The 27,690-nt window shown below is 34.5% G+C and overlaps 1 protein-coding gene and 1 long non-coding RNA gene across 2 annotated transcripts; one reads left to right on the plus strand and one right to left on the minus strand.

Moving 5' to 3' along the window:
• Positions 1–2,180: 2,180 nt before the first annotated feature.
• Positions 2,181–3,683, minus strand: LOC130460857 (uncharacterized). The gene is made up of 3 exons (XR_008921048.1): positions 3,446–3,683; positions 2,354–2,417; positions 2,181–2,228 (listed from the first exon to the last, which is right to left on the minus strand). It is a non-coding gene; the product is annotated as an uncharacterized lncRNA (long non-coding RNA).
• A 6,308-nt stretch (positions 3,684–9,991) lies between these two features.
• LOC110803706 (myosin-17-like) lies at positions 9,992–26,792 on the plus strand. The gene is made up of 39 exons (XM_022009248.2): positions 9,992–10,357; positions 11,521–11,649; positions 12,777–12,920; positions 13,014–13,159; positions 13,295–13,451; positions 13,561–13,619; positions 13,762–13,921; positions 14,007–14,156; positions 14,232–14,368; positions 14,445–14,591; positions 14,674–14,775; positions 15,679–15,736; positions 15,815–15,916; positions 16,071–16,108; positions 16,233–16,359; positions 16,448–16,618; positions 17,264–17,395; positions 17,563–17,672; positions 17,881–17,941; positions 18,214–18,391; positions 18,901–19,106; positions 19,469–19,588; positions 19,673–19,771; positions 19,864–20,085; positions 20,746–20,885; positions 22,108–22,225; positions 22,311–22,361; positions 22,456–22,527; positions 22,647–22,817; positions 22,920–23,075; positions 23,188–23,388; positions 24,416–24,553; positions 24,636–24,706; positions 24,802–24,901; positions 24,976–25,032; positions 25,121–25,177; positions 25,277–25,357; positions 26,048–26,130; positions 26,251–26,792. The coding sequence occupies exons 1-39, from the start codon at positions 10,355–10,357 to the stop codon at positions 26,372–26,374; spliced, it is 4,578 nt and encodes a 1,525-aa protein (XP_021864940.2). The 5' UTR covers positions 9,992–10,354; the 3' UTR covers positions 26,375–26,792.
• The last annotated feature ends 898 nt before the right edge of the window (positions 26,793–27,690 follow it).

Here is a 27,690-nt window from a genome sequence, read left to right on the forward strand (position 1 = left end):
TGATGCATTTGCCCCGCTTGCATAAATATCAACTTGCTCAATGCTTTGCTTCAAAGTCACAGCAATTGGGGAATTTGGCCATCTTGTGAAGATTTTCACTTACCTTCTATCTCATAGGTTACCTAGAAAATTAGTACGGAGTAATAAAGATTCTTCAGATTGCTAAATTAACCCATGGATCGAGAAATTCTACTAGAAAATTCATAGTTATAAAAAGTTGAGAATGCTTTCAACAATAATAAACCCCTGGATAAAGGTCAGAATGTCTAGAATTATGATGTGCTGTATTAATTGGTAAAATATTGGATATGAACCACATCCGAGTGTAGCGCTGCTTTTTTGATATGAAATGTCATAACAGTGTACGTAAGTCATATGTTTGTCAAAATCAAACAAAATAAATTCTAAGACCTAGTACTCATACATAATACTCTAATGCACCGATTTAGACCTAATACTCTAATTCACCGACATAATACTAAAATGCACTAATTCAGAGCAAAAATATTGCAGAAACTAGCTGAATCCTTTGTTGACTCTTCGGAAAACGGAGAAGGGCATTCCTTGACAAGTCTAGCTGGCCCACTAAGGTTGACATTAGGATATGCAATAACCTAAAAAGAGAGAATGGGACATACTACAACAAACTACTACTAGAAACACATTATCTGCTTTGACAATAATGCTCAATTGCTCCTAATGATGATAATTGCTGGAATGAGTCCACAGTTGGAGAAAGTTATTATAAACAGAAAAGGAAATATAGAAAATAGTGGATTTGTGTATTTCTAGAGCAATATACAGAAAGGTCGGTAGATGAACCCACTGGCAGCATCTCTTCATTGTACTACAGATGGAATTCCTCATATAGCACCTTGAGAAAAAAAAACCTTCATCCCTCATTGATAAATGGTCATTAATTTTGGAAAGATATTCTGTTTGGTTTGTTTTACAAGGGATGTTCGAAGCTTTTCATTAATAAATAAATGATAATGTAAATTAATGAAAGAAAACATAAGATTGATATACAGATACATTACCATGAATATTACGTGCGAGTCCATATGAAATTACACACAAATCATTTGATTTCCTTAATATAGAGGCTTTTATTTACAGTCAAGTAGTCAACAATCCAGAATCTTGTTTTCTTGTCCAATGTCAAAACCAAACCCTTCATAATTACTAAAAACATATGTTCAAGATGCATATGCAGTGAACAGCCAAATCTCTTCCTTTCTCTCACCTCATTCACTCCCATAATAGTTTCCCCATTATAAGGTTACCATTACCCCCTAATTGGTTTCCCTCGTTCCAAAATAGGCCTTCTAAGCAAAAGTGCAAACCAATAATTGTACTAAACATTAATTTCTTGATATCCTCGTATTTTTAAAAGCAATAATACCTGCTTTCACATAGATAGAAATCAAAATTCAGCCTCCAAATACAGATCAACTGCTAATAGACGGACATGTTATTATGCATATAAATTTATTTGAGAATGAAGTGAAAGTGGAAGATCAGATAGGAATTTTTGGAGAACTATCTTCAAGCCTTCCAACTTCCATGTTACAGGCCATTCTATTTTATATTTCGTAGCTAGTAGGGCCAAAGTGATACTGAGTAAAACTGGTCAATAGAATATTTTCTGATCAAACAAATTCCTCAAAATAACAAACCTTCTCATACGCTACAAGAATTTCACTTTTAGGTCACCGGCCGCCTAATACGTTATCCTCCCCCCTTCTTGGGCCATACTTGGTATGTGGTAGGCGTGTACCTTAGGAAGGAATCCCAATTAACTTATGGAATCCAGACAGTAATTATATTTTGCCGCAATCAGTTCTTAGTTACTGTGTGCAGTGATACTAATGCTAACCATATCAATTCAGTATCCTGACATAGTGACATCCACTCACCATTCACCATTCACCAGTCACCAGTGTATCAATATCCCTAAGAAAATGAGTCAATCAATAGAATGGGAGATCTAGAGTCTACAACACCGAGAATCATTTCCCAATGTCCATGTAATACACGAGTACTTGTTTTTGACAGAATCGACAGAAAAGCTAGAAACCTTTTTCAAAGAAAAAAACACACAAGAGATGATTTCAGTTAATATGGAAGGAAGAACAGTTTATGTGTGAGCACTGAGCAGCATCTTACATTCTTGCCTTTAACTATAACCATGCATTTATTGGCCTTCCAAGCTCATCTCCAGTGGACTTTGTAAGCAACCATTAGTAAAATATTGCTCATGTACCGTAATTGTAAACGATCAAACAGACACATACATCAATGACTGAGGCAAGATATTGAGTTAAAGGGTACAAAGACCAAAAGGCTTTACCTCGAAGAAAATTAGTCCAAGCACACCCAAGCCAGGGCAAGGTCAGGAGATGATGCTATTCTGACTGCATGATGCCAAATAATTGGATTAGACTCCATTATCGCCTGTCATTAAAAAATATCTATCAGGTAAAAGGCAATAATATCAACAAAATCTTAATTAACATACAAGTTTTCACTTTACAATTTCAGACTGTTAGCACATATCAGTAGAGCATCAAAACCTTCCTGTCACTTCTATTAGTGTGTGCCTGTGTTGAGTTGGTATAACCCATACATACCTCCCTCGTTTTTCTTTATTATATTTCAAATGGCTGTTATTTAATTTAGGAATCAAGCAAGCTGCTTTCGAACAACATTTCAGCTGCATTTTACTTGTAACAAGAACATAAGTTACATAAAACATAAATGATTTCTCAAAGTTGAAAATTACCATAAAAAAACAATAAGCAAGTGCAATATTTTACACCCACAGTTTCATGCTTAGATAATCAGCAGCGCGACACCAATTCTTATATGAAAATCTAGTAGTTGATCTCCGAAATTGATGAACAATGCTAATTAAAACCAAACCATGGAACGACCTTTTTCTCTAAAACATGTACCCCCTAATTTGGATATACATTTCAACACCCTAATTAAAAACCTTATCGTTAAAAATGCAACAAAATCAATCATTTCCCGCTACGGCATCAGCAACACCAAGATCACCATTAAATTAATAGCCAATAGTATGTCATCATCGCCGTCCATCAATAATACTCCGTACATCAGCACCCCTCCACTCCCCCATTCCGGAAAATAAAAACAATAACATTACCTAAATTACACGGGCAGTATGACTAACTATGATTATCAGCAACATGAAAACATTAAGTTATAGTAGAATTCAGCATTTTTTTCATTGAGGAATTTCATCATACACCTTGTAGGCATTAGGCAATACTCATGATTTTTATTAACACCCACAATACTAAAAAATTAATGAAGCTTAATTCCACTATAACACTAACCAAATCAGCATACAATTTAATAATACGATGTTGAGAATCCAAGAAAAGATTGTAGCATAATACGAGCATTATACTTTTACCTTGCAGTTGATGCATCCCATAATCAATTTCATTTCCATATGATGTTTGGAATTCCGGTGGGAGTCGAGATTGAGCATGATCGTCGAAGAATTCGTGAAGCTGGATGCCAAAGAAAGTGCATGCACGATGCAACAACGTTAGGACATAGGTGTTGGTGTCTGCTTTGGGATTGGGATTGGGATTTGGGAGTATTTCCATTTCATGTTAAACACTTCTTGTTCTAAATGCTTTTCTTAGACGATGCAATCCCACTCGTATGGACCTGGTCCACGCTACAATTACCGTGGACCAGGGTATTTTTGTAAATTAATGTGAATCGGATAATCGACGTCTTATGTTATAGAAACTATAGGTTATGTAAAGTAACTATATCTTCGGAATAGTAACTATGAAAAAATAATAATAATATAGTCATTTTGATAAGAATAATTATTCTATCCAAAGAGTAACTATATCATATAGAATATTAATTTTAACTGTAAAACAATTACTATAAAAATAAGAATAATTATATATTCATTCTTGCAGACAAAAAAAAGTAAATTATAGAAACTATAGGTTCTGTAAAGTAACTATATCTTCAAAATAATAACTATGAAATAATAATAATATAGTCATTTCGATAAGAATAATTATTCTATCCAAAGAGTAACTATATCATATAGAAAAGTAACTTTAGCTGTAAAACATTTACTATATTATAAAATAAACAATATGATATACAGATGTTTTAGAGGTCATATAGTAACCTTTTCTATTGTATAGTTACTATTGTATATCACATAATTACTAAAATAAAAAAAAGTAACTACATCAAAAGTAACAGTAATTACAACTTCTAAACAGTAATAAAGAAAACATTAACTACTTGGTTAGTTGTTTTAGCTACGACATTCTAATTATTTGCATCTATTAAATAAATCAGGTTAAACTCAAATATTTTTTGAACTAAAAAATACTAATCGACACGTACGTCCACGTCTCTTTTTTCCAACAGCACGTCCTCTCCTTCCTCTACCACGTCCTTGGTTTCCATTGTTGTCAGGATTTTTTCTTCTTCTCTTACTTTTGTTTTCCTTACAAAATTTATTTTTTGCACGACTTCAATTTTGGGTGCATCATCTTTGTATTTCTGAATCAATAATATTTAAACTAAGTTAATGATTTAACATTTAAATATGAAAAAATGACATAGTAACTATGTAAAACATATAGTTTCTATCATGCATCATATAGTAACTCTTAGAATTAACGATGGTAAGATACTCGCAAAATTGCAGATATAGTTATTGTTATTGTTATAGTCATATAGTTACTGTCATAATAATATAGTCACTTTTATTACTAATAACATAGAGTACAAAGAAAGAACATAAAAAAAACATAATGATAACATAGTAACTATTATACATGATATAGTATCTCTTAATATTAATGATAGTCATATACGAGCAGGGTTTCAGATATAGTTATTGTTATGATCATATAGTTATTGTGTTCATAACATAGTAACTCTTATTACTAATAACATAGAGGACAACAAAGAAGCTGGACATAAAAATAACATTATAATATACATAAAAAACTATACCTAACATATAGTTACTATAATACAAGATATAGTACCTATAAATATTATTGATGGTCATTTAGTCACAAAGTTGCAGACATAGTTGGTGTGATAATAATATAGTAACTCGATCCATAATATAGTAACTACATCACTAAAAATATAGAATAAACATACAAAACATGCACACAATATAATAAACTAACATAGTACCTATTTCAAACATATAGTAACTATATAAAACATACAATAACTATTGAAGAAAATAAACATATGGTAACAGATCATGATAAAATAAACATACTACCTATTTCAAACATATAGTAACTATATAAATAATATAGTAACTATTGAAGAAAATAAACATATGGTAACCAATCATGATAAAATAAAGATAGTACCTATTTCAAATATATAGTAACTATACAAACCATATAGTAACTATATAAAACATATAGTGACTATTATTATAATATAGGAACTATTGCACACATATAGTAACCATTATAATCATATAGTCACTATCTAAGAAGCGGACAAAAACATACTCTAAATAACATAGTACATAACGTAATCATATAGTAACTATTATTCATCAAAAAGTCACTATAAACTGTTCATAACATATTAATTATCTTAAACACATAGTTACTGTTTTAAACTTATAATAACTTTCTAAAAAAATATAGTAACTATTTTAAACACATAGTTCATGTTTTAAAGTTATAGTAACTTTTAAAAAAATATAGTTACTCTAAAAACTACTACTAACATAAACACAACGTAATGAACATTTCAGTGACTATTAAAAACACTATTTTGCAACATAAATTAAAGGTAACTATATCATTTATATACTAACTATGTGAAACACTAACCCTAATTTCAACAAAACAAAAAACATTTCAAATCACTCAACATAATAATAACTATTGTACACATATAGTAACCATTAAAATAATATAGTAACTATTGTACACATATAGTAACCATTAAAATAATATAGTAACTATTGTACACATATAGTAACCATTAAAATTACACAGTACCTCTCTAAACCATATAGTTACTGTATTACTCATATAGTTACTATTTGAAATGTGAACTCACTGATCGAATTCGCGAAGTGAAAACGATATTTTGGTAAAACACAAACATTAATTTCTCCAAAACAACAAATATTTTCAATTTTAAATAAAAATAGACTTAAAATTCTTTAAAAAACAACAAACCGAGATGTGATCTCTAAATATTCTTGCGAAAATTTGTAGACGAGCGCAAATTCTTCGATTCGGTTTCGGCAACGACGAACCTCCTTCTTGATCTACAACTTCCTCCAATTTTTCCTCATCTAATAGATCCAATTATAAGATAATTATGAAGAAAAACGAACAAAACCTAGAAATTTGGGCTAAATTTTGAAAGCATAGAGAGAAAATGAAGAGAGAGAAAATGAAGAGAGAGAAATGAAAGAGAAATGAACAGAATGTAGATCTGAAATTTTGAAAAATAAAAAGTTTAAAACGTATATAAAGTGGGATAAACACAAATCGCATTGAAACTCTACAAAATACATAGTAACTCTTTAAAACACATAGTTACTGTAATACACATATAGTTACTATTTAAAATCACAAAATAACTGTCACGTGACAGTTACACATGTTTCTCATACAAATTACTCTGTTGCCCTGGTCCACGCTAAGTTAGCGTGGACCAGGTTTATATTAGTGTAAATATAGACCATGTTCATAGATCGAAACTGATTTTTACTTGTCAAAATAAAGTTGGTGTGGGGTCCGTCGGGCAATGTCCCGAATTCTTCTGCTTTGTCTTACGGACAAATTGTTTTTTACCGCCTTAAAATATCGAAAAATTATTTTTTATCACATAAAAACCTAAAAGTTGTATTTTACTACCTAAAAGAAATTAAAACTTGTTTTTTTACCCCTAAAGATTGAAAAAGTAGATGAAATCGTTATGTGGAGGGCCACAAATATCGGTAATATATCTAATATTTTCTTTTCTTTCGCGATTATGTATTTAACTCTCTTCTCTTCTTCTACTTCATTATTTTTATTAGTTCACATGATTTTTTCTCTCATTAATTCATAAAATTAACAAAATTCAATGGAAATGGAGAGAGGAGGGTGAAGGAGTTAGAGAAAATTATGGAGGAAGTGTATTAAATTGGAGCGAAATTGAATTAGGAAGTCCCACGTAACGATTTCATCTTTTTCTCGTTTTCATGTGGTAAAAAACAAGTTTTAATTTATTTTTTCTTAGGTGTTAAAAAACAAATTTTTGGACTTTTTAGGTGGTAAAAAACAACTTATCCTTTTCTTAATTTAAAAATTTAGGGGATTTGAACCTGAGTTTATTGTACACATGCCCAAATTAATTTTTCATAAATTATGACTACTTTTTCTTACATAAATTTCATCTTTTCCCATCCAATCATCCCCACGTCCACTTGTATTTGTACTTTTTCAGTAATCAATACACTTTTTTATCCCTTCCCCTTAAAAAAACACTCATAATCTTTTTTCTTACACACTCTTTGCATTTCTTAATACCCGTATTTTTCTCCAAATATGAAAACTAATAAGGAACAAATGGACTACTCCATCTTTGAATTTATTTTCTCTTTGTAAATTTATCATTTTCACTTGTCCGTCTTAATTATGTGGTATTTTCCCTTAAATTAATTTGTTCCTTAAGGGAAAATAACACATAATTAAGAAGGACAAGTGGAAATGATAAATTTAGAAAGAGAAAATAAATTCAATGATGAATATCTTATAATAGGTGGAAATAGGGTGAAAATAACCAAATATATTTTTCCAATATAATCAGATCTTCTTATAATATGTTATTAATAATTAGATCATCTCATAATTAAAGAAAAAAAAAAGAACTGAGCAATCAATGAATTATCATAAACAACCCCTTAATGCATTCTTCTAGCTTCTTTTTTTGTTGTTTTTTTTTTTGACAAATGACCTTTATGTATTCATGGATCCACTTAAACCTCTAAATTAAACTACTCGCACATGATTAAATTAAACAAATTGTTAATAATTAAATTAAAGTTCATGATAGGATTGAATAAGAAATAAATCTATGGATATTAATAATTTTAACAGTAAGCAAGAATAACGAAGCAATAAAAACTAGCTAGTGATTTAAAACAAGAGAAAAAATTAAAGTACCTCGAAGCTTGAATAATGGAGAAAAGTAATTATGATCCACACTTAGAAGAAAACCAAGAACAAATGTCAATAAAGAATTAGATGGAAAAAAAGCATAAGGGAAAATAAATAATTCGCGGATTATTCATAGATCTTCAAGTTAAAAAATAAAATAATCGATAACAAACTATAATCCCTTTGGTTGATAACCGATGACAAAGCATGTGGACGACGATGAGTAACGATGCCTAAGCCTCACACAATGGGCAGGGAGTGTGTGACGCTAATATTGGTGTTTTCCGGCGCAACAAGTTCTCATAAATAAGTTTATGTAAATAAAGTCAAAAATAAAACAAACAGCTCACAATCTACCATATTTTCTTTACTAGTCTTTTAAATATAATGGGATTTAGCTAGGTATTCCTCCAAGGTTTTTTATTTTTTGGTGCAAATGAGCCACAAGGGCGGAAGCGATAATCAGTCCCATTTCCTCCAAGAATTTAGATACATGGAGTTTTTTTTTTTTTTTTTTTTTTTACGAAAATTGATCCCCCAACGGTCTCTCACTCTATCCATTTAGGACACTTTAAAACCTTAAATTGCAAGTGAGTGAATTTCACTATTGTTTAACTTAACATGAATTTATGATCATTATCTAAAAACACAACCTAGATCATTAATGGACTCGACTCTAGAATTACCTCTTTCTCTAATAAAGATAAACATTACTCATGTATGCTTAGATTTATCAAATGCCATATACAACTATGAAGATTGCAATACATCCATTTTCATCATTACTACTGTAGCCCGTAGATCGTATCTATCAGTGTGCATTTCATATAACTAGCAATGAAAATCTCGAAACTTCAAGGTGATAATAGGGTGAAAATTAAAATGAATGTCAAGAAACCGATTGATTGAAAAATTCACCCCAAAAGGCTATAAGGAGTATCTAGATAACACACACACATGCACACAAAAACTCCGCACATACATAGTAAGTCTTTCATCACAATCTGACTAAAATAGTTGATCAAACAAATTAACTTTTTAATTTCACTGAATTGTTTAACTTACACATGTACTAGCAAACTAAAATTCGCCCAACCATCTTATATAAAACTTTATGATAAGTACTCCTGTAGAATTAGTTTTTTATTCAGTAAAACAAATATAGATTTCATGTAAAAAGTATTTAGAAATCTATATCGTAAAATAGAAAGAACGAAAAGGAAGTTTGTGTCACTTTTTTCCATTGGCCGATTGACCGTTGGTTTTTTTTTTTTTTTTTTTAATGCAGAAATAGGAAATATATTACCAATTGAGGATTACACCTCTAAGTTTTGGGGCATACATAAAAGCCTACAAATAGCAGCAGTGCCATCACAAAAACCGATATTGACACCACCTTTCAGGATAAAATCAGGATTACAAAAGTTAAAATATAGACAAACAAAATAAAGGAAGTTAGTTCCATACACTGCATCCTGAACCCATCCAAGAAACTAAGTGGTCGAATCTTCCTCAGTAACCATCTCCATCTCGTTGGTTCACTTTTGCCGCAACCTATCCCCTGTATTTCAATTTCTTCACCTTTCAAAGCTTCAAGTACAATCAAGGCTAACTCCGTCATTTTACCCCACAACAAAAATTCCCCAAACAATTCATTTCAAAAAATATAATTACAATCGTAATTAATCTAATTAAAAATTAATCACAATAATATTGCTCTTAGTTAATTGTCTTTGTGTCCCCACTTTTCCCTCTTAGCTCATCACAGATTCTTAGGAGAGAGAAAATCAGCATAACACACACAACCTGCGAAAGAGAAAGGGAGAAAGAAAATTAAAAACCCAAAGAAAATTTAAACGTTTTTTTCTTGAAAAAACTTTTACTACTACTAGTACTATATTTTCAATTTTCAAATATATCATATATCATAAATCATAAATTACTTCTTCAAATTCGAGTTTTTTCTACAAAAAAGCTTGAAATTTGAATTTCTGGGTGTTTATGTTCTGGGCTGATCTACGAGCTTGGTTGGTTAATTTCAGTTGAGCTAGTTGAATTAGCTGGTGGGTCCCCTAAATGAGTTGAAGACTGGGGGCGAAACGAAACATAATCGTATTTCTTGCTTAACGCAAATGGTAATTTCTAAGCCCCCTTTTAATTTTGTTTATTTTTCATAAATTTGAGTAATTTTAGGGATGAAATGATAACTGTTTTAGGTTATTGAGCTCATTTGATTGATTTGATTGGTGGGTTTATTGTATTATCAAAGGCTATGATTGTGTTTATGTTTTATTTATCAATTCATATTTGAATTTGTGTGTGTTCTTGGAACTTGTGTTTGGTTTAGAGCTTATGTTGAAGTTTGAAATTTTTTGCTAGGTGTTGGGTTGAAATGTATAACTATGATGTATTTTAGGTACAAGGGGTAATGAGTATTGTTTGTTGTTTCGATATTCGAGGGCGGTCATCAGTGTTTTGTATTGTTTGGAGTTATGGAGGATTGTATGCTGTCCGATTTTTGTTATTCATTTACGTAGTAAAGTGCCTGAGCTTGCAATGCTGTGTTTTGGTCGGAGTGCGGTCTTTTTTACTGTTTTTTTGTACTTCCTTAACTTGGTGTGGATGGAACCACAAGAATGGATAGAGAGTGTTGGAATTTGGTTTGGTTGAAGCTTTACTGTTTTCTTGTTAGCCTTATTCTTCCTTACTTTACTTGTTATAGATGGTAACTACAAGAATGGATAGAGATTGTTACGGCAAAAAGCCGATGCATTTATCATGACTGCAATGGATGATACGGGAGTATTAATTATGCTTGTTTCACATTACGTGTGTCTCGGACGCACTATTTGTTTTTATGAGTTTAGGTGTGTGCTGGTTATGAGTAAGTAGATTTTCTCATTATGCTTCAATTGAATTCATGACCCTGTATCAGCTGGAGACAAGAAAAAGAATGCTCAATGGAGGCTTGATTTGCACTCCACCATGCATATGTTTTCCGTACCTTTTAGTTGGGGAACAACAAGCATATTTACTTTCCCCTGACCTAGATCATTGTATCGGGTGTGGATTGTGGTGCGAAATGAACCTTGCATCATGAAAAAATGTTGTTTTTATGAAAATGAGCTCCTTGGTTTTGAGCAGTGAGACCTTGTTTATTGTGGGATCTTTTATTGGGTGTTTCTGTTGATGTTTTGAGTTTATGGTAGTTTATGTTTTTTTTTTTCAAAATGGTTTTATGTAAGCATTTCACATTTTTAGCAGTTCGATCCAAGAATAATTTTCTCTTTTATTGCAGGCTTCATCAGTGAATATAATTATTGATTCACATGTATGGGTGGAAGATCCTAAGTTAGCGTGGATTGATGGAGAAGTTACTCGGATTACTGGTGATGAGGTTCATGTTCGGACTACAAATGGAAGAACAGTAAGTTCTTTTATTTGGTGCTTTTTAGTATTCAAACCACCGGGTGGATTTTCATGTGTATATATGTCTGTTGTTCTGGTGCTGTGTGATCAATATAAATTCTGCAGGTTGGCTACAATTGTATTTTTCTTGTGGGTGGTGGGGGGAGGGTTTCGAAGATTTCCAGTGTTAGATTTCCTTGGATTGGTTTCGGTTTTTTCCTTGTATCTCTTTGAAACTCGAATTTCATAAGGTAATAAATAATTGGAACTTTGCTAGATTAGGACAGTATTTATCCTCAATCGAAACAGTAAGTTTCTTATATCTTTCTTATATCTGCTGATAACTTGTCACCATACCATAGGCAGAAGTGCTTAGTGTTCCAGAAACAAACATTTTTGAATTCCCTTTCACGTCAGAAACTTATAACAATGCAAATTACGTTTATTGACAATGTTTTCACTTTTATCCAAAATATGACGTTTGGAATGTGCGAGAGATTTAATGTTTTAATGGGAAAGTGTGAAGAGTATAATTTCCCAATGATTTAAATTAATTAAAATAATCACTTGCACGATTTTTGACAAAATGTTACAGGCATTTATGATACAATATAAAGGAAAGATTCTAAATGTAGAGATTAAAACGGGACACCAGAAACGGAAAGCGTAAAGAATAAAAAGGGATGGAGGGAGTACCTATTTACTTGAAAATATGAGAATAATTTTCAGTGGACTATCATTCAGGAAATTTCTGGCATCAAATGCATGCTTAATAACTTGCATTGTCTTCTATCATAGTAAGTTCCGAGTTTCTGGTATGTGAGCTGGAAAGCCTAGTGGCTTGTTTGGAAGTAGGTTGTTATTTCTTCCACTTATCCGTTTATGAATTCTGTGAAGTTTTAAAAACCGAGGTTCCGTCTGGATCTGTGTTGGTTAGAAAGCACATGTTGCTCATGCAAGGTTGATAAGATAATGTTTCGCCAGTCATTGCCTGCCTTAGTATTTATTGATAGTGATCTCCAAACTCAAATTGCTAGTTTATCATCTTTCAACTGCTATTATATTTGCATTTGTATTGCAATTTGCTTGCTATAAATCTGAAATTTATTTCTGTTAAGATTTGACTTCTGCTCTCTTTTGCTTTAGGTTATCACTAAGATTTCTAAAGTATTTCCAAAAGATACGGAAGCTCCACCTGCAGGAGTTGATGACATGACAAGACTTTCTTATCTTCATGAACCTGGCGTCTTACAAAACTTGGCTACTAGATATGAATTAAATGAAATATATGTAAGTATAGAAAGTTGGTACCTATTGTGTGAGAAAAAAGTAGAGAAGAGAGAAAAATATGATTTAAGTACTAATGGAAATCTATTTTTCCAGACATATACTGGCAATATCCTCATTGCTGTAAATCCCTTTCAAAGATTACCTCATCTGTATGATACACACATGATGCAACAATACAAAGGAGCGAGTCTAGGGGAATTGAGTCCTCATGTTTTTGCGATTGGTGATGTTGCATACAGGTTCATTCTGCTTCCCCTTGCAGTTGCTATATATATTATATCTATTTATTTTAATTTTTTTTGGGGGGATAAGTACACATGCTTCCAGCTTTTGTACGTTAATTCTAACTGACTTGGTCATTAATGAAAAAATAGGGCGATGATTAGTGAGGGAAAGAGCAACTCTATTCTGGTTAGTGGAGAGAGTGGTGCCGGTAAAACAGAAACAACAAAGATGCTTATGAGATATCTGGCTTACTTGGGTGGGCGATCCGGGGTAGAGGGAAGAACTGTTGAGCAACAAGTTCTGGAGGTAGATGAATTTATATTCGCGTGCTACCTCTTTCGGGTTATAATTCTGCATAAACTTTTCTGTTTTGTCTAACATCTACGTTTATGCTTTTGCATGATGTTTGGAACAGTCTAACCCAGTTCTTGAAGCATTTGGTAATGCAAAAACTGTGAGGAACAACAATTCCAGGTGCGATTTATTTCTACCAAGTAGGGTTTTTTTAAATTTTTATTTATTTTTATAATTGCTCCCTACCTTGTAATTTTTTTTAAAAAAGTACTTTACTCCTAGATTCTTATTCTGTTCTTTCACTTTATCCATGATACTCTAGTCGGTTCGGTAAATTCGTTGAAATCCAGTTTGATAAGAGTGGAAGGATATCTGGCGCAGCTATCAGAACTTATCTTCTTGAAAGATCACGTGTTTGCCAAATATCAGATCCTGAGAGGAATTATCATTGCTTTTATCTTCTTTGTTCAGCACCAACTGAGGTAACTTGCTGTTAAGTACTATGAGGTTTATCTTATTTCCATGTCTGCCACATCTGTATTTAGGAGCTGAAGTATGGTATTTCAGGATATTGAGAAATATAAGTTGGGCAATCCAAAATCATTCCACTATTTAAACCAATCAAGTTGTTATGAGCTGGAGGGTGTAAATGATGCTCATGAGTATCTGGAACTCAGGAGAGCTATGGATATAGTTGGAATCAGTGAGGAGGAACAGGTTAGTGTTCTCTGTTGCATGCTTGCGTGTAGGGAAATGTTATTCTCATACTAAAGCTAAACAATTTTTCTTCAGGAGGCAATCTTCAGGGTTGTGGCCGCTGTTCTTCATCTTGGTAATATCAATTTTGTTAAAGGAGATGAGATTGATTCTTCTGCCATAAGGGACGAGAAATCGAGATTCCATCTCAACATGACTGCTGAACTTCTTAGGTATATGTATGAATAATCTGGTCTCTTTTGTCGTGCAATTAGTTTAAACCTGCTAATATTCAGAATTAATTGGTAGGTGTGATGCCCAAAACTTGGAAGATGCATTGATAAAACGTGTCATGGTGACACCAGAAGAAGTGATCACAAGAACTCTTGATCCTGTTAATGCTTTATCTAGCAGGGATGCGTTGGCTAAGACAGTATACTCTCGCTTGTTTGATTGGTATTAAGCCGCACTAATAGTTTAGTTTTTTTTTTCCCATCTAGTTTAAGGGTTAATTAAACATTTTTCTTCTATGTTGCAGGATTGTGGAGAAAATCAATGTTTCAATTGGACAAGATCCACATTCAAAATCAATAATTGGGGTTCTTGATATCTATGGTTTTGAAAGTTTCAAGTTTAACAGGTGAATTATGGCTTTTACATCTCCAAAATCATATAAGACCAAAAAAAGTATTTCCTATAGTAGCGGATGTACCTTACAACTGTGTGAAAAAATTGATGCTCACTTTTGCATTGAAATGGCAATATTGGGAAATCCTTTTGTTGTAGTTTTCCACCTTTCTCGATGCATCTGGTGAAATTTCTTAGGATGGTACCCGGGATTCAGGGGAAGGCTATTTCTCTTACACTTATTTGACCACTGAATTGGTAATATGGAGGATGCCTTTTCTTGTAGTTCCCGAACTTCCTCGATATCATGGTGGGAATTCAAAGGGTGTAGCCAACTGGAATGAAGTGGCCAATGGTCTCCAGATTTTCGCCCAATTATTTATTCTTTCCAAAATTGGTACTATGGGAGTAAACAAATTGATTAGAGCCTGAGCTTTCCAGTCTTGATGTCATCTTAGGCCTTAATGTTCGCCAAGCCTTGTGAGTTTGAGCTCAAACTTGGGTTGGTTCTTTTACCGCTAGGCTCAAAAGTTATATCTTTTTTTCTGTTGGTCATTGTTTGACATTTCTTAAAAAAGAAAATATAATATTGATTAACTGAAAAAAGAGGAATAAATAAAAGAAACAAAAATGAAGGTTAGGCTTTGCTGCATTCTGCATGCTTTGGTCCTCAGCGTAAGCTCAAGTTAAACTAAAGTAGCTCAAGCAGAGATTTGACCTAGAGAAGCCCTGGGGTTGGCTAAGGCTGCCTTATTTGTTAAACTTGTAGGTTTATAGCTCTAGTGGAGAATAAACCTCCCTTGATTGTACTTATTGTGAGAGGCTAGGAAATGGAAGCCAGAACTATGGAGAAACTTTCGGTCCTCGTTGTTGTTTCCTTGCTCATTATTAATTATTATTTTTAATTGTAAAACAGTTTTGAGCAATTCTGCATCAATTTTACAAATGAGAAACTGCAGCAGCATTTCAACCAGGTTAGACTCCTTTGTTGTCAGTGTGTTGGATTATGGTTTAAAAATGATGATATACTCATACATCGATTTCATTTGCAGCATGTCTTCAAGATGGAGCAAGAAGAATACTCCAAAGAAGAGATTGACTGGAGCTACATAGAATTTGTTGATAACCAGGATATGTTGGACCTAATTGAGAAGGTGTGTTGTGGTTGCTCCTTAGTTTCCGATGATGGCGTTTTTCTACTTAAATTTATCTACTTTATAAGCTCTTTGTTTGCTTGTTTGTTTAATTGTTGAATTATGTCAACTTAGTTATTTTAAGAGCTTGTATAACTGAGATGATCCTCTACAGAAACCTGGAGGAATAATTTCCCTGCTTGATGAAGCCTGGTATGAAAGGATTCCTTTCTCTGTTGCTTGTTCTAAATCATGAAGTTTAAATACTTGAACAAATTTCAGTTTTTAGTGCTTCTCCGTACAATGTGTGATTCTCATCAGAAATGTGTCTGTGCAGCATGTTCCCTAAGTCTACACACGAAACATTTGCTCAGAAGTTGTACCAGACATTTCAGAAAAATAAACGCTTTTGCAAACCAAAACTTTCTCGCACTGATTTTATTATATCGCACTATGCTGGGGAGGTAATTTCTCTTGGCTGGTGACATCCTTTTAGTGCATCATATTAGTTGCAACATCCGCAGTTGCTGAAGTATCCTGCTATTTACTTAGGTTCTTTATCAAGCTGATCAGTTTCTGGATAAAAATAAAGATTACGTGGTCGCAGAACATCAAGTTTTGCTGACAGCCTCAAAGTGTGATTTCGTAGCTTCACTTTTCCCTCCACTTCCAGAAGATTCATCAAAGTCATCCAAGTTTTCTTCAATTGGATCGAGATTTAAGGTATGCCTAATTTTGTGTGTTGCATATGATCTTAGCATATTTTCAGGCTCTTTTCATGAACTGTCCATGTTTCTCTGTCAGCAGAGAGTAATTACTGCCAGTTGTCGTAAAAAAGATTCACGTCTTTAGTTTTCTTACAAGAACAGATTCTCACACAGTCACACCCTTCTATTGGAAATTTTTTAGTCTTCTGAAGCTGATAGATACACTCTGGAGTCTATTGTCTATAGTCTATACTGAAGTGATACGTTGCAATGACATGATCCAGATGGTTCTAAAAGTTAGTGTTAAACCGTTGTTTAGGGACTAAAATACAGGATATTTGATTTTGTTGAATTATTTGACATTCAGAATTTCATTTTTCAGTTTTTATGCTGTTAGTTCATATTTTATACCAATGGTACTACTAAATTTGACCTAAAATTTGAGTTGTTATCTACTGATTTACTGAGTGCTATCTCGTCATATGAAATGTCTGATTTTTCTCAGCAATTATCTGGTCTTCAGCTGACGCATTGCTATCTCCTGTATTTTTGTTTCTTGATTTCTTCTTGGAAAATTCTCTTAATGTTCCACTTCTACTAGATGATAGTGGCTGTTGTAAATCTAGTTGTATTTATTGATTAATAATGTTATGCATTGCAGCTGCAACTTCAATCTTTGATGGAGACATTGAGTGCAACCGAGCCTCACTATATAAGGTGTGTGAAGCCAAATAATACGTTGAAGCCTGCCATTTTTGAAAACGTGAACGTCATCCAACAATTACGATGTGGTGTAAGTTTGGTTTTTAACTTTTTGGCTGTGGGGCAAGGTTATGGTGGTCTTTCTATTATACTGGCTATCTGTTCAAGCTTTCAATGTTTTGATTGCTTTTTTAGTTGTTTATGATGTTTCCTTATTTATATCCAATAAACTTACGTTTGGGTCTCTCAAAAATCCAGGGTGTCCTCGAGGCAATCAGGATAAGCTGTGCAGGATATCCTACTAGAAAGACATTCTACGAGTTCCTTCTACGTTTTGGTGTCCTTGCACCGGAAGCACTGGAAGGAAAGTAAGTCATCTCATATCCAAATTATCTCATGATATTTTTTGCTTTCAATTATGTGAAACGTGTTAAGCAGTATCTTATTTTTCAAATGCCTTAACTGATGACTGCAATTTTTTCCAATAGCATTACATATTCATGAAATTCATAAGAACATCAATGTTCTATTCCGAAGCAAAATAAATTATACTTGAGTTTCTTTCCTCCATTGCAGTTATGATGACATGGTTGCATGTCAGATGATTCTTGATAAAATGGGATTGCAAGGATACCAGGTATCGTTGCAGTCTTTGGTTATTTCTGGTTGTCTAACTGTATAACTTCTAGTTCTCTTAATTTACTGAATTAGAGGTGTTGTTAATATTGTTGTTCATTAAATTTTTGTATCATTTTTTGAGAGAAATCAAAGAAAGATCTTGTTGATTTACTCTTTTTGAGTTGTCTCTGCATACTTTACTCTTGTTTGAGTTGTTTCTCTATTATGTTTTTAGTTTTTTCTGTTAACCATGTGATTCATGTTTGTGTTATGTTTCTGGGCTTCTGGCAGATAGGCAAGACAAAAGTTTTCTTAAGAGCAGGCCAGATGGCTGAACTGGATGCTAGAAGGGCTGAGGTACTTGGAAATGCAGCAAGAAAGATGCAGCGGAGGATTCGCACTTATATTGCTCGAAAGGATTTTGTAGCTCTTCGGGATTCTGCTATTCAGTTGCAGGCTTTATGTCGCTGTATGTTGCTTTACTCTTGGGAAATTCTTGCTTCCTGTGAATTCGTTGCCAGTTTCTAGCCGAATAAATGTTTCTTTTTGATAGCCTGATCTTTTGCGGGTAGCAATTACAAAGGACATATTACACGTACTTGCACATAACATTTGCTTTGTGGGCTTCAGTTATAGCTATTTATAGGTCATAACTGGTGGTCATTGAGAGAGTGTTTTTTTTTAAAAAATTAGTCTTCAAGTAAGATTTTGATTTGCCAGTTGAATTAATGCTGCAAATCCTGCAATAGACTTGAAAATCCGGTGTCTTGTGCCCATTGTGAGCTGGTTGCTTGTTTTAGAAGAACAAAATTTGATATCTATGTGACGAGGAAGTTTAATTTGAATCATAGTTCATATCGTTACTATGTTATTTCGTATGATCTTTTAAATGTTTCTGATTTTCACTGTGAAGTCTTTTCAATTTCGCTCCAGGTTGTTGAGTTCTAATATGAAAAAGATTTTTTGTGGCCTTTGCAGACAGAACGGCCTGTAAGCAGTATGAACAATTGCGGCGTGAGGCTGCAGTTTTAAGAATTCAGACAAAGTTCCGGCAGCATGTAGCCAGAACAGCTTATTTGGCAGTACGATTATCTGCAATCGCCTTGCAGACAGGATTAAGAACAATGACTGCACGCCAAGAATTTAGAATGAAGAAACGGACAAAAGCAGCCATCCAAATCCAGGTACTTTAGGTGTTTGGTAATTTCTGTTTAAAATCAGTTTGCTTTATTTATGCTGTGTGAAAAGTAAATGGTTGTCTCTCCCAAATTAAATTATTGTTTGATTAAAACTGACGGCTCGTTTGGTATCACAGTTTTTGGTTTTACGATTTGAAAGTCCTATGATTTTGGTTGATTTTTGAACCGAAAATTAGTCATACCCGTAATAATTATGTTGATTACCGCCAATAACAAACTAGTAACTACGGAGTACTTTTTATGGTTTCCATATTTTTTTTAGTTTTCGAAAAACTGGAAACAAAAACGATAACTACAGGGCCTTGAGTTATTTATCCGTGATTGATAATCTTGGTCCCTACTTTCAGGCCAAGTGGCGTTGTCACCATGCTTATGCTTATTATAAACAACTATACAAGGCAGCTATTGCTACACAGTGTGAGTGGAGGTGCAGAGTTGCAAGAAGGGAGCTCAGAAAGCTCAAAATGGTTCAAACTTTGACCTTTATGTTAATTTCACTGCTAGGTGCTTTTTCATTTTCCATTTTTAACTGTTGCTTTGAATTTGGTTAGGCTGCAAGGGATACAGGAGCCCTTAAAGAAGCCAAAGATAAGCTTGAAAAGCGTGTGGAGGAACTGACATGGCGGTTACAACTTGAGAAGCGTCTGCGGGTATTATTCTTGGGATTTATCTTAATTCTGAATTTCCTGAAAATAAATTTTATTGGTTTAGCCTTATAATTTCTGGGATCTTCATATTGCAGACTGACCTTGAGGAGGCAAAATCCCAAGAGACTGCGAAGCTACAGGAGGCATTGCATACCATGCAATTACAACGCGAAGAAGCTAAAGCAATGGTCATTAAAGAAAGAGAGGCTGCTAGGAAAGCCATCGAGGATGCACCTCCTGTTATTAAGGAAACTCCTGTTATTATTCAGGACACGGAGAAGATTGATTCGCTGACTGCTGAACTTGAATCAGTCAAGGTAAGGTTGCTGTCAAGCTATGCTTTCCAGAAAAATCCGTTCTTTTGTTGCATGTTCAGTTTTTATTTGCTTAAAACATTTAATGGTGACAATGGAAATTAGACTGCACTGATTTGTCTTGCTCCGACTGTTTTTTGCTCTATGATAAGCACATGTCATGTTTTTATTAATTTCGTGATTTAAAAGTCAAAATGATAGGTGGGCCCACCTACTTCAAAATTGATGTATGGCTCACCTACTTCAAAATTGATATATGGCTCAGATCAGTCTTCTTGTGCTGAAACGTGAACATTATTGGGGAAGACCATGGTAAATGAAAATTGATGAAATAATTTAACAACCTTCCCCCTCGCCACAAAAAGTGTTATCCACAACAATGCCTCTTTCCTAGGGTTTATTAGTGATGTTAAATACTCGTTGTGATGCCAAGTAATGGGAAATTTTCTGGTAAACAATTTTTATCTTTTTCTTTTTGGTCTTATCGCTTGGATGTTGGCCAATAGTCAAGCTTCAATGCACAGTTGATCAAACTATGACCAATTTTTGAGTTCTAATACTTGTGCTGTTTCGATCTTCTAGTTTCCAAGTGTAGATACTCTTTATCTTTTAAGAAATGCAATTGTATCCTAACGCTGTCATGAATCTCATGATTTGGTGCAGGCTTTGCTGCAGTTGGAGAGAGAGTCGAGGGAAGAGGTGAAGCAATCCTATGCAATAATGCTGACCAAGAATGAAGAACTAATTAAGAAGCTGGAGGAGGCAGAGAAAAAATCAAATCAGTTTCAAGAATCAATGCAGAGGTATGCAGCTATTTTTCCGATGTTAACTGGTTCAGTTTCTTTATTGAACTGAGTAACCTGTCTATAAAGTCCTTTTACGGACGGGGTCTGAAAAGCCACTCTTAGTTTCTTAAATATAGATTTTAGGTGTATCTTTAGTTCTCCTATTCATTTATAAGTACCAATTGGGCTTGTTTGAGTTATACAGCAAGCTTAGTTCCAATTGTCGTTGTTAAATTGGTTTTGACATTAAGAGTGAAATTTGAGGCCTACATCTATGGATGTTTTCCAAGACGGGGCAGTAAATAGCTATAGTGAATGTTTTTCTCACAAGAATCAGGTGAAACCGGTTGTCGTCTGTGGATAAAAGAGAAAGGCTGTAATAAAATGCCTAGAAATTCCCTCAAACCAACTACTTAAAAAGAACTTAAAGGATTTGACAAGTTTGTTATTAAGGCTAAAGGAAAGAGCTATTGGAAGTTAAAAGCGACCTTTTACCTTTAGGCCTTGCGGGACGTTATGGATTTAAGCAATATCTTTGCGTATTTTTGGTTTCTGCTAACTTGTGTTGTTAGGAACTTGGGATGCTCCGTTTTGGGAACTGGAAGGCTCTCTACTGTATCCTGGTCATTTTACATTATGTTTTGCATCATCTAAGGAATGTCTTGCCGCTAGTTATCGGGTTGTCCTTTGTGTACATTCTCCTTTTAATAAAATTTCTTTGCTTTATACTTAGTGGGGGGTGTGGGGGTGGGTTAAGGTTGCATTTTTTATGCACTGTCACAGTAGACCGACAAGTGTACACTTGCTGAAAGATTGGAAGAGTGAATAACACGTATTTACCTAATAATAGATTAATAGGTGTGACCATGTGACAGCTTTGGTGAAATCTAGTACAATTAACAAAAGCAAACTTTACTAGACATACGTTGCAATCTGTGAGGAAAGACACGGTTGTAGTTGATCCTCAACCTAAATATACAACCATTGACCGACAAGTGTACACTTGCTGAAAGATTGGAAGAGTGAATAACACGTATTTTCCTAATAATAGGTGTGACCATGTGACAGCTTTGGTGAAATCTAGTACAATTAACAAAAGTAAACTTTACTAGACATACATTGCAATCTGTGAGGAAAGACACGGTTGTAGTTGATCTTCAACCTAAATATACAACCACTGACCATTTTTCTATTGTGTATTGTCAGATTTACTAAAATATGTGCTCTTCTCGTGTGTTAGGCTTGAAGAAAAGGTCTCTAATTTGGAATCGGAGAACCAAGTGCTTCGCCAACAAGCGGTGGCCATATCTCCAACAGGAAAGGCTTTAGCTTCTCGGCCAAAGACAACAATTATACAGGTATTCTTGGAGTGCACATTTTACTTATTTTGTTTGCAAGTATTGTGTTGATGATCTATGTTGATTTATCGGCTTATGATTTCAGAGGACTCCGGAGAATGGGAATGTTGTGGATGGAGAACTTAGGAGAGTTTCGGTAAGCTACCTCAAACACTTCAGAGAGTATGTTTTCATGCCTGTACCAAATTTCATTTAATCTATTATTATTATTGAAATGAATGAAAATTTAGGCACTTGCTCCGGTACCTTACACACCTGAAAGTGAAGCAAAGCCCCAAAAGTTCCTTAATGAGAAGCAACAGGTAACTAAACAAATGGTCAAATATCAATTAGTTCATTTACAACTGTGACAAGTTTTCTTTTGGTGTTTCTGGAGCTGAATATTCCTTTTTCTCATGTTTGGATATTGCTTTGTTTCCAGGAGAACCAAGATCTTCTCATTAGGTGTATATCGCAAGATCTGGGATTCTCTAAAGGCAGGCCTATTGCAGCATGTTTGATTTACAAATCCCTTTTACAATGGCGATCATTTGAGGTTGAAAGAACAAATATATTCGATCGTATCATTCAAACAATATCTGCAGCTATTGAGGTGTGGTTTGGGATAAAATAAAGTTTAATTGCATTGCCCCCACTTTGTTTAATCTGCTTTGAACTTCAACTTAACTAATTTTGTGAATCTTATCAACTGAAGACCCCGGATAGCAATGATGTTCTGTCCTATTGGTTATCCAATTCAGCCACATTGCTGTTGCTGCTCCAACGCACATTAAAAGCAAGTGGAGCGGCTAGCCTAACTCCACATCGGAGGAGAACCTCTTCAGCTTCTTTATTTGGTCGGGTGTCTCAGGTAAAATGCTTAACTTGGTTCAATCATCAGCATACAACTTGGTAGTAATACCCCCCTCCCCCCCCCCAAGCGCTTAATACAAGTTTAACTTTCTGTCTTCTTTCGCACTTAGGGACTTCGATCATCTCCACAAAGTGCCGGGTTTCAGTTTTTCAATGGTCGTGCTCTTGGTGACGAGTTGCGTCAGGTCGAGGCGAAGTATCCTGCTCTTCTTTTCAAACAGCAACTTACTGCTTTCCTGGAAAAGATATATGGAATGATCAGAGACAATTTGAAAAAAGAGATTTCTCCGGTGCTTGGTTTATGCATCCAGGTAAACATCTAAGCTGTCGAAAGAAAGCAGTTTAAATACTCCTGCAATGTAACACAAAGATCCATTTTCTTATTATTACAACGTTATGCGTGCTGATGTGAAAAATCACACAGAAAATAGGTTAAATTAAACTGTTAGTTACAACCCCACTCGAAGAGTTTCCGTGGATTATCAACTCTTTTGGTACTTTGCTAGTTATTGACAGATGAAAACTGAATTTCAGATGTACTCAAGGAATAAGTTAACATGTTCGTCAATGTGCTCTTGCCTATTATTTCTTTCTTGTTGGTCATGTCATACAGCTGTGGTTTTGGCATGAGGTGTCATAGAAGTGTGAACAATTTTGAATGACTGAAGCCAGTAGGTGATAGTGCTTGCTCCTGTCCTAAAGAGTTTCAGATGTGGAGATATTACTGTATATATCTAGTGACAAATTAAGTCCTTGTATCCTGGAAGTTCTTAAGGCAGTGTTGTCAGTGTTCCATGGACATGCGTTGGCCTTTGTTAATGACAATTGCAACACTATCATCTTTGGCTTTGGTCATCGGATTTTGTAATTCCAGTTCTTATCCGTTGGCCTTGTAGTGCTAGTTTGTGCTGGAAATGGTTCTTATCATGCTTGCTTGCTAGAATTTTCTGGTTTGGGGGTCTACTCACTTATGTCTGATACAACATATCAGCATTTCTTCAAACATTTCAACTCATCTATAGTTCAGACAACTTGTACTTCTAAGGTTGTTTAGCAGTTATGTAGGTTTATCTGTTTAATTCTGAACTTTTGAATTTCGGAACAGGCAAGTTTCCACAATCTTTTCCTGTTCGATGGCTTTGGGATGTTTTATTTGGTCCTTTCTACTCATCTTAAAGAAATTATGAGATCAGACCCTTTCTGTAGCATAAACTATCGACGACTTGTCTTTTGGTTTTAGGCCTCTATTTTCCCGTGTGTTGTCATCTTTGTGAATCAAGTGTTCTCATGGTTTACGATATTTTGGTGCCCTCCTTGATTAAGTTTACTTGCCTGCAGGCACCTAGAACTTCCCGTGCAAGTTTAGCGAAGGGGCGTGCTCAAGCAAATGCAGTTGCTCAACAAGCATTAATTGCTCACTGGCAAAATATTGTCAAAAGCCTAAATAACTATTTGAACACTATGAGAGCAAATTATGTAAGTGAGGGAGTTTTCAGATTTAAGTAGGCCTTCTTTCTTCATATAGAGGTTCACCGTTGCCTAATTTGTAATATTGCAGGTTCCACCCTTCCTTATCCACAAGGTGTTTACACAAACATTTTGTTTTATCAATGTTCAGCTTTTCAATAGGTAATTCATTCTATTTGTGTACTTGTGCGGCTGTGCTATGATTTACTTGAGAAAGTAGTTTGACTGACCATCTAGTGTTTGATTCATGCCTTCAGTCTTCTGTTGCGCCGTGAATGCTGTTCATTTAGCAATGGGGAGTATGTAAAAGCGGGTTTGGCTGAACTAGAACAATGGTGTCATGATGCAACAGAGGAGGTACTTCAAGTTTCTATCTTTCCGTTCCTTGTGCTACTGATATATTTTAATACACCTTGTTATCTTAAAACCAGTATGCAGGTTCTTCCTGGGAAGAACTCAAGCACATAAAACAAGCAGTTGGATTCCTGGTCAGCATCATAAATCTTCTCCTACCTTCAATTTGATAATACTAGGAAATGTGCTTATTTGCTTCTTTCTTATTTTGATGACAATCAGGTTATACACCAAAAACCTAAGAAAAGCTTGAAGGAAATAACAAATGATTTATGTCCTGTGAGTAAAACTTCATTTGCTAACGTTTTATATATGCGAGTTTGATAAACATTTCTTGCTGTTTACCCTCACACTCACTCCAAATGTCTTATTTCTCAGGCACTCAGCATACAGCAGTTGTATCGCATCAGTACAATGTATTGGGATGACAAATATGGCACACACAGTGTATCTGCCGAGGTGACTGGAAGTTAATTATGATGAAAATGTTTTCCTTCACCCCCCCCCCCCCCCCCCCCTATTTTCCCCCCTTCTATGTTTTCAAAATAAGAAAATTGCAAGAATGATAAGAAGCTTGGCCAAAGAACTTACATTGTGTTTGGTTAGTAATAATGGAGAAAAGGGAAGGGGAGGGAAAACCGGGATGATGAAGGGGATTGGATTGCTTCCATTTCCCGTCCACATCTTCTAATAGTGGAAGGATTTAGTTCACTAGAAGAGGAAAGAAAATGGATCCCTCCTATGCCTTTCCCTTCTCCTTTCTTCATTCATGTCCAAATAAAGAGGGTTCACCTATGTTACTCCGACTCTTCATTTTACCTCAAGTACCCGTGTAGGATCCTTGACACTCCGACATGGGTATGGACACTCCGCACTTCATTTTCGACTTAAATCCTGGAAAGTTTTCACAATTTAGTTGAGTCGGACACTTGGACATGTACCGGTGTCCGACACTAGTACCCGAGTCCAAGTAACATAGCAGAACCCTCACTCCCCTTTCCATCTCCCTCACTCCAAATCCCCTCATCCAAGCACGCCATTAAAGTTCTTCCATTTCTTGCTTCCATAAATACTGCGTACCAAGCTTTACCGACTTTAAACATTGGTTTATTGTCCAAGTACTTAAGAACTTGTCTTGTCAACTTGTAGGTTATTTCAAGTATGAGAGTCAAGATGACAGAGGACTCCAACAATGCCGTAAGCAGCTCGTTCCTTCTAGATGATGACTCGAGGTATGGTTTTTTCCAAATCTATCTTAATACGATTCCAAATTATGTTTTCTACTCTTTAGAACCCATACTGACTCAAAAATGGAAATCCATGGCTATACATACACTCATTAATTACTGAAGCATCCCATTTTCGGTTGATGAAATCTCCAAGTCTATGGAACAAGTGGAATTGGCGGATGTTGATCCCCCGCCTTTGCTCCGTGAGAATTCAGGGTTTACATTTCTATTACAACGCTCCGATTGATATTCCATGATCAAGCATTCACCTGTACATTGCTGCCATGAAGTTTCTATGTATATTTCTGTTTATTCATACCCAGGCACTCATTTATTTTGCCCGGGTTGTTTGTTTCACTCTCATCAGCCAAAATGTTGGCTGCTTGTTCTTTTTTTTCACCATTTAATTTATTTTGGGGGGCTAAGTTTTCTTATGTGAACAGTAGTCGCCGTGATAGGAAGCCACAAATGTGCATCAGCCGTGCACAATGGGCCGGGCCTGGTCATGGGAGCAATGTCAATCATGTAATAGTGTAGTAGACTAGTAATGGTGGCTCCTCATTCATGTACATTTATGTGTCTGCCGTTGACGTCGTTTGGTGTAATGGTGATGTAAAAAATAACATGCTGTTTGAAGGAAATGAAATGTTTTTTTCTTAACACAATCTTCCGTTCTTCACTCATGCGTGTATTGTCATTTTACCTCTCCCCTTTATTACCCAACGACTTTTATTGGGCTTTAGTGACCGGTAACCGGTGAAAAAGTCAACGAGATGTGATGAATTGATGATTATGATTATATATCGAGAGATAGTACTCCATATAGGGACATATTACCGCCTACAACAGGTTTATGACCTATTAGGCCCAATAAAAGTCATCGGTTAATAAAGGTAGAATTATTAAAAAATATGTTGTATGTGGACTTAATACAAGAAAATTGGTCAAATATTGGATTAACATTACCAAAATTTCCTAAATTTGTCTTATTTTTCCAATATCAGAATTTTGATAAGAGTGAAAACATTATAAATAAACGTAATTTTCATTGTTTAAATGAAAAAACAGAGGAATCTCAATGCACATTAATTAGTCATTAATAAACGTGCAAAAGACCAAACGTAAAGAACAAAAAGAAACAGAGGGAGTAACTCTTTGGTCCACATTCAAATATATAGACATTTTAGAAATGTAAGTAGTTAATTTTTTTAGGTACAAAAAATAATTATTTTTGACACCAACATTCATAGAATCATAGGCTGAGCGATTTCCTTCGATATTGTTGAAAGAAGCATTAATTTCCAAAATACGCCGCATTATAATTTATTTCCCACTCTATCCTCGTCATCTTTTCGAAAACTAGTTCTTATTATTGTTTTATTATCACTACATTGAAACATTTGTCTTTTATTTTTCTCGATCATTAGGTTTGAAATAGGCGCTTTAATGATCATATCTGAATGACTATGGATTTTAACAATCGCACATATATTGATAATTTTATTGTATATGAATCACAAGATTTGGTCAAAATAACAAAAATAAACGGAGTAATAGATTCTT

Source organism: Spinacia oleracea, chromosome 1 (genome assembly GCF_020520425.1).
Source record: "Spinacia oleracea cultivar Varoflay chromosome 1, BTI_SOV_V1, whole genome shotgun sequence".
Lineage (NCBI taxonomy): Eukaryota > Viridiplantae > Streptophyta > Magnoliopsida > Caryophyllales > Amaranthaceae > Spinacia > Spinacia oleracea.

What these genes read in the sequence shown, in the direction of transcription:
- LOC110803706 (XM_022009248.2), top strand. An exon ending in ATGAATTAAATGAAATATAT is followed by an intron (nt 12,921 to 13,013) that starts GTAAGTATAGAA and finishes CTATTTTTCCAG; the next exon opens with ACATATACTGGCAATATCCT. An exon ending in CTTCTAGATGATGACTCGAG is followed by an intron (nt 26,131 to 26,250) that starts GTATGGTTTTTT and finishes TAATTACTGAAG; the next exon opens with CATCCCATTTTCGGTTGATG.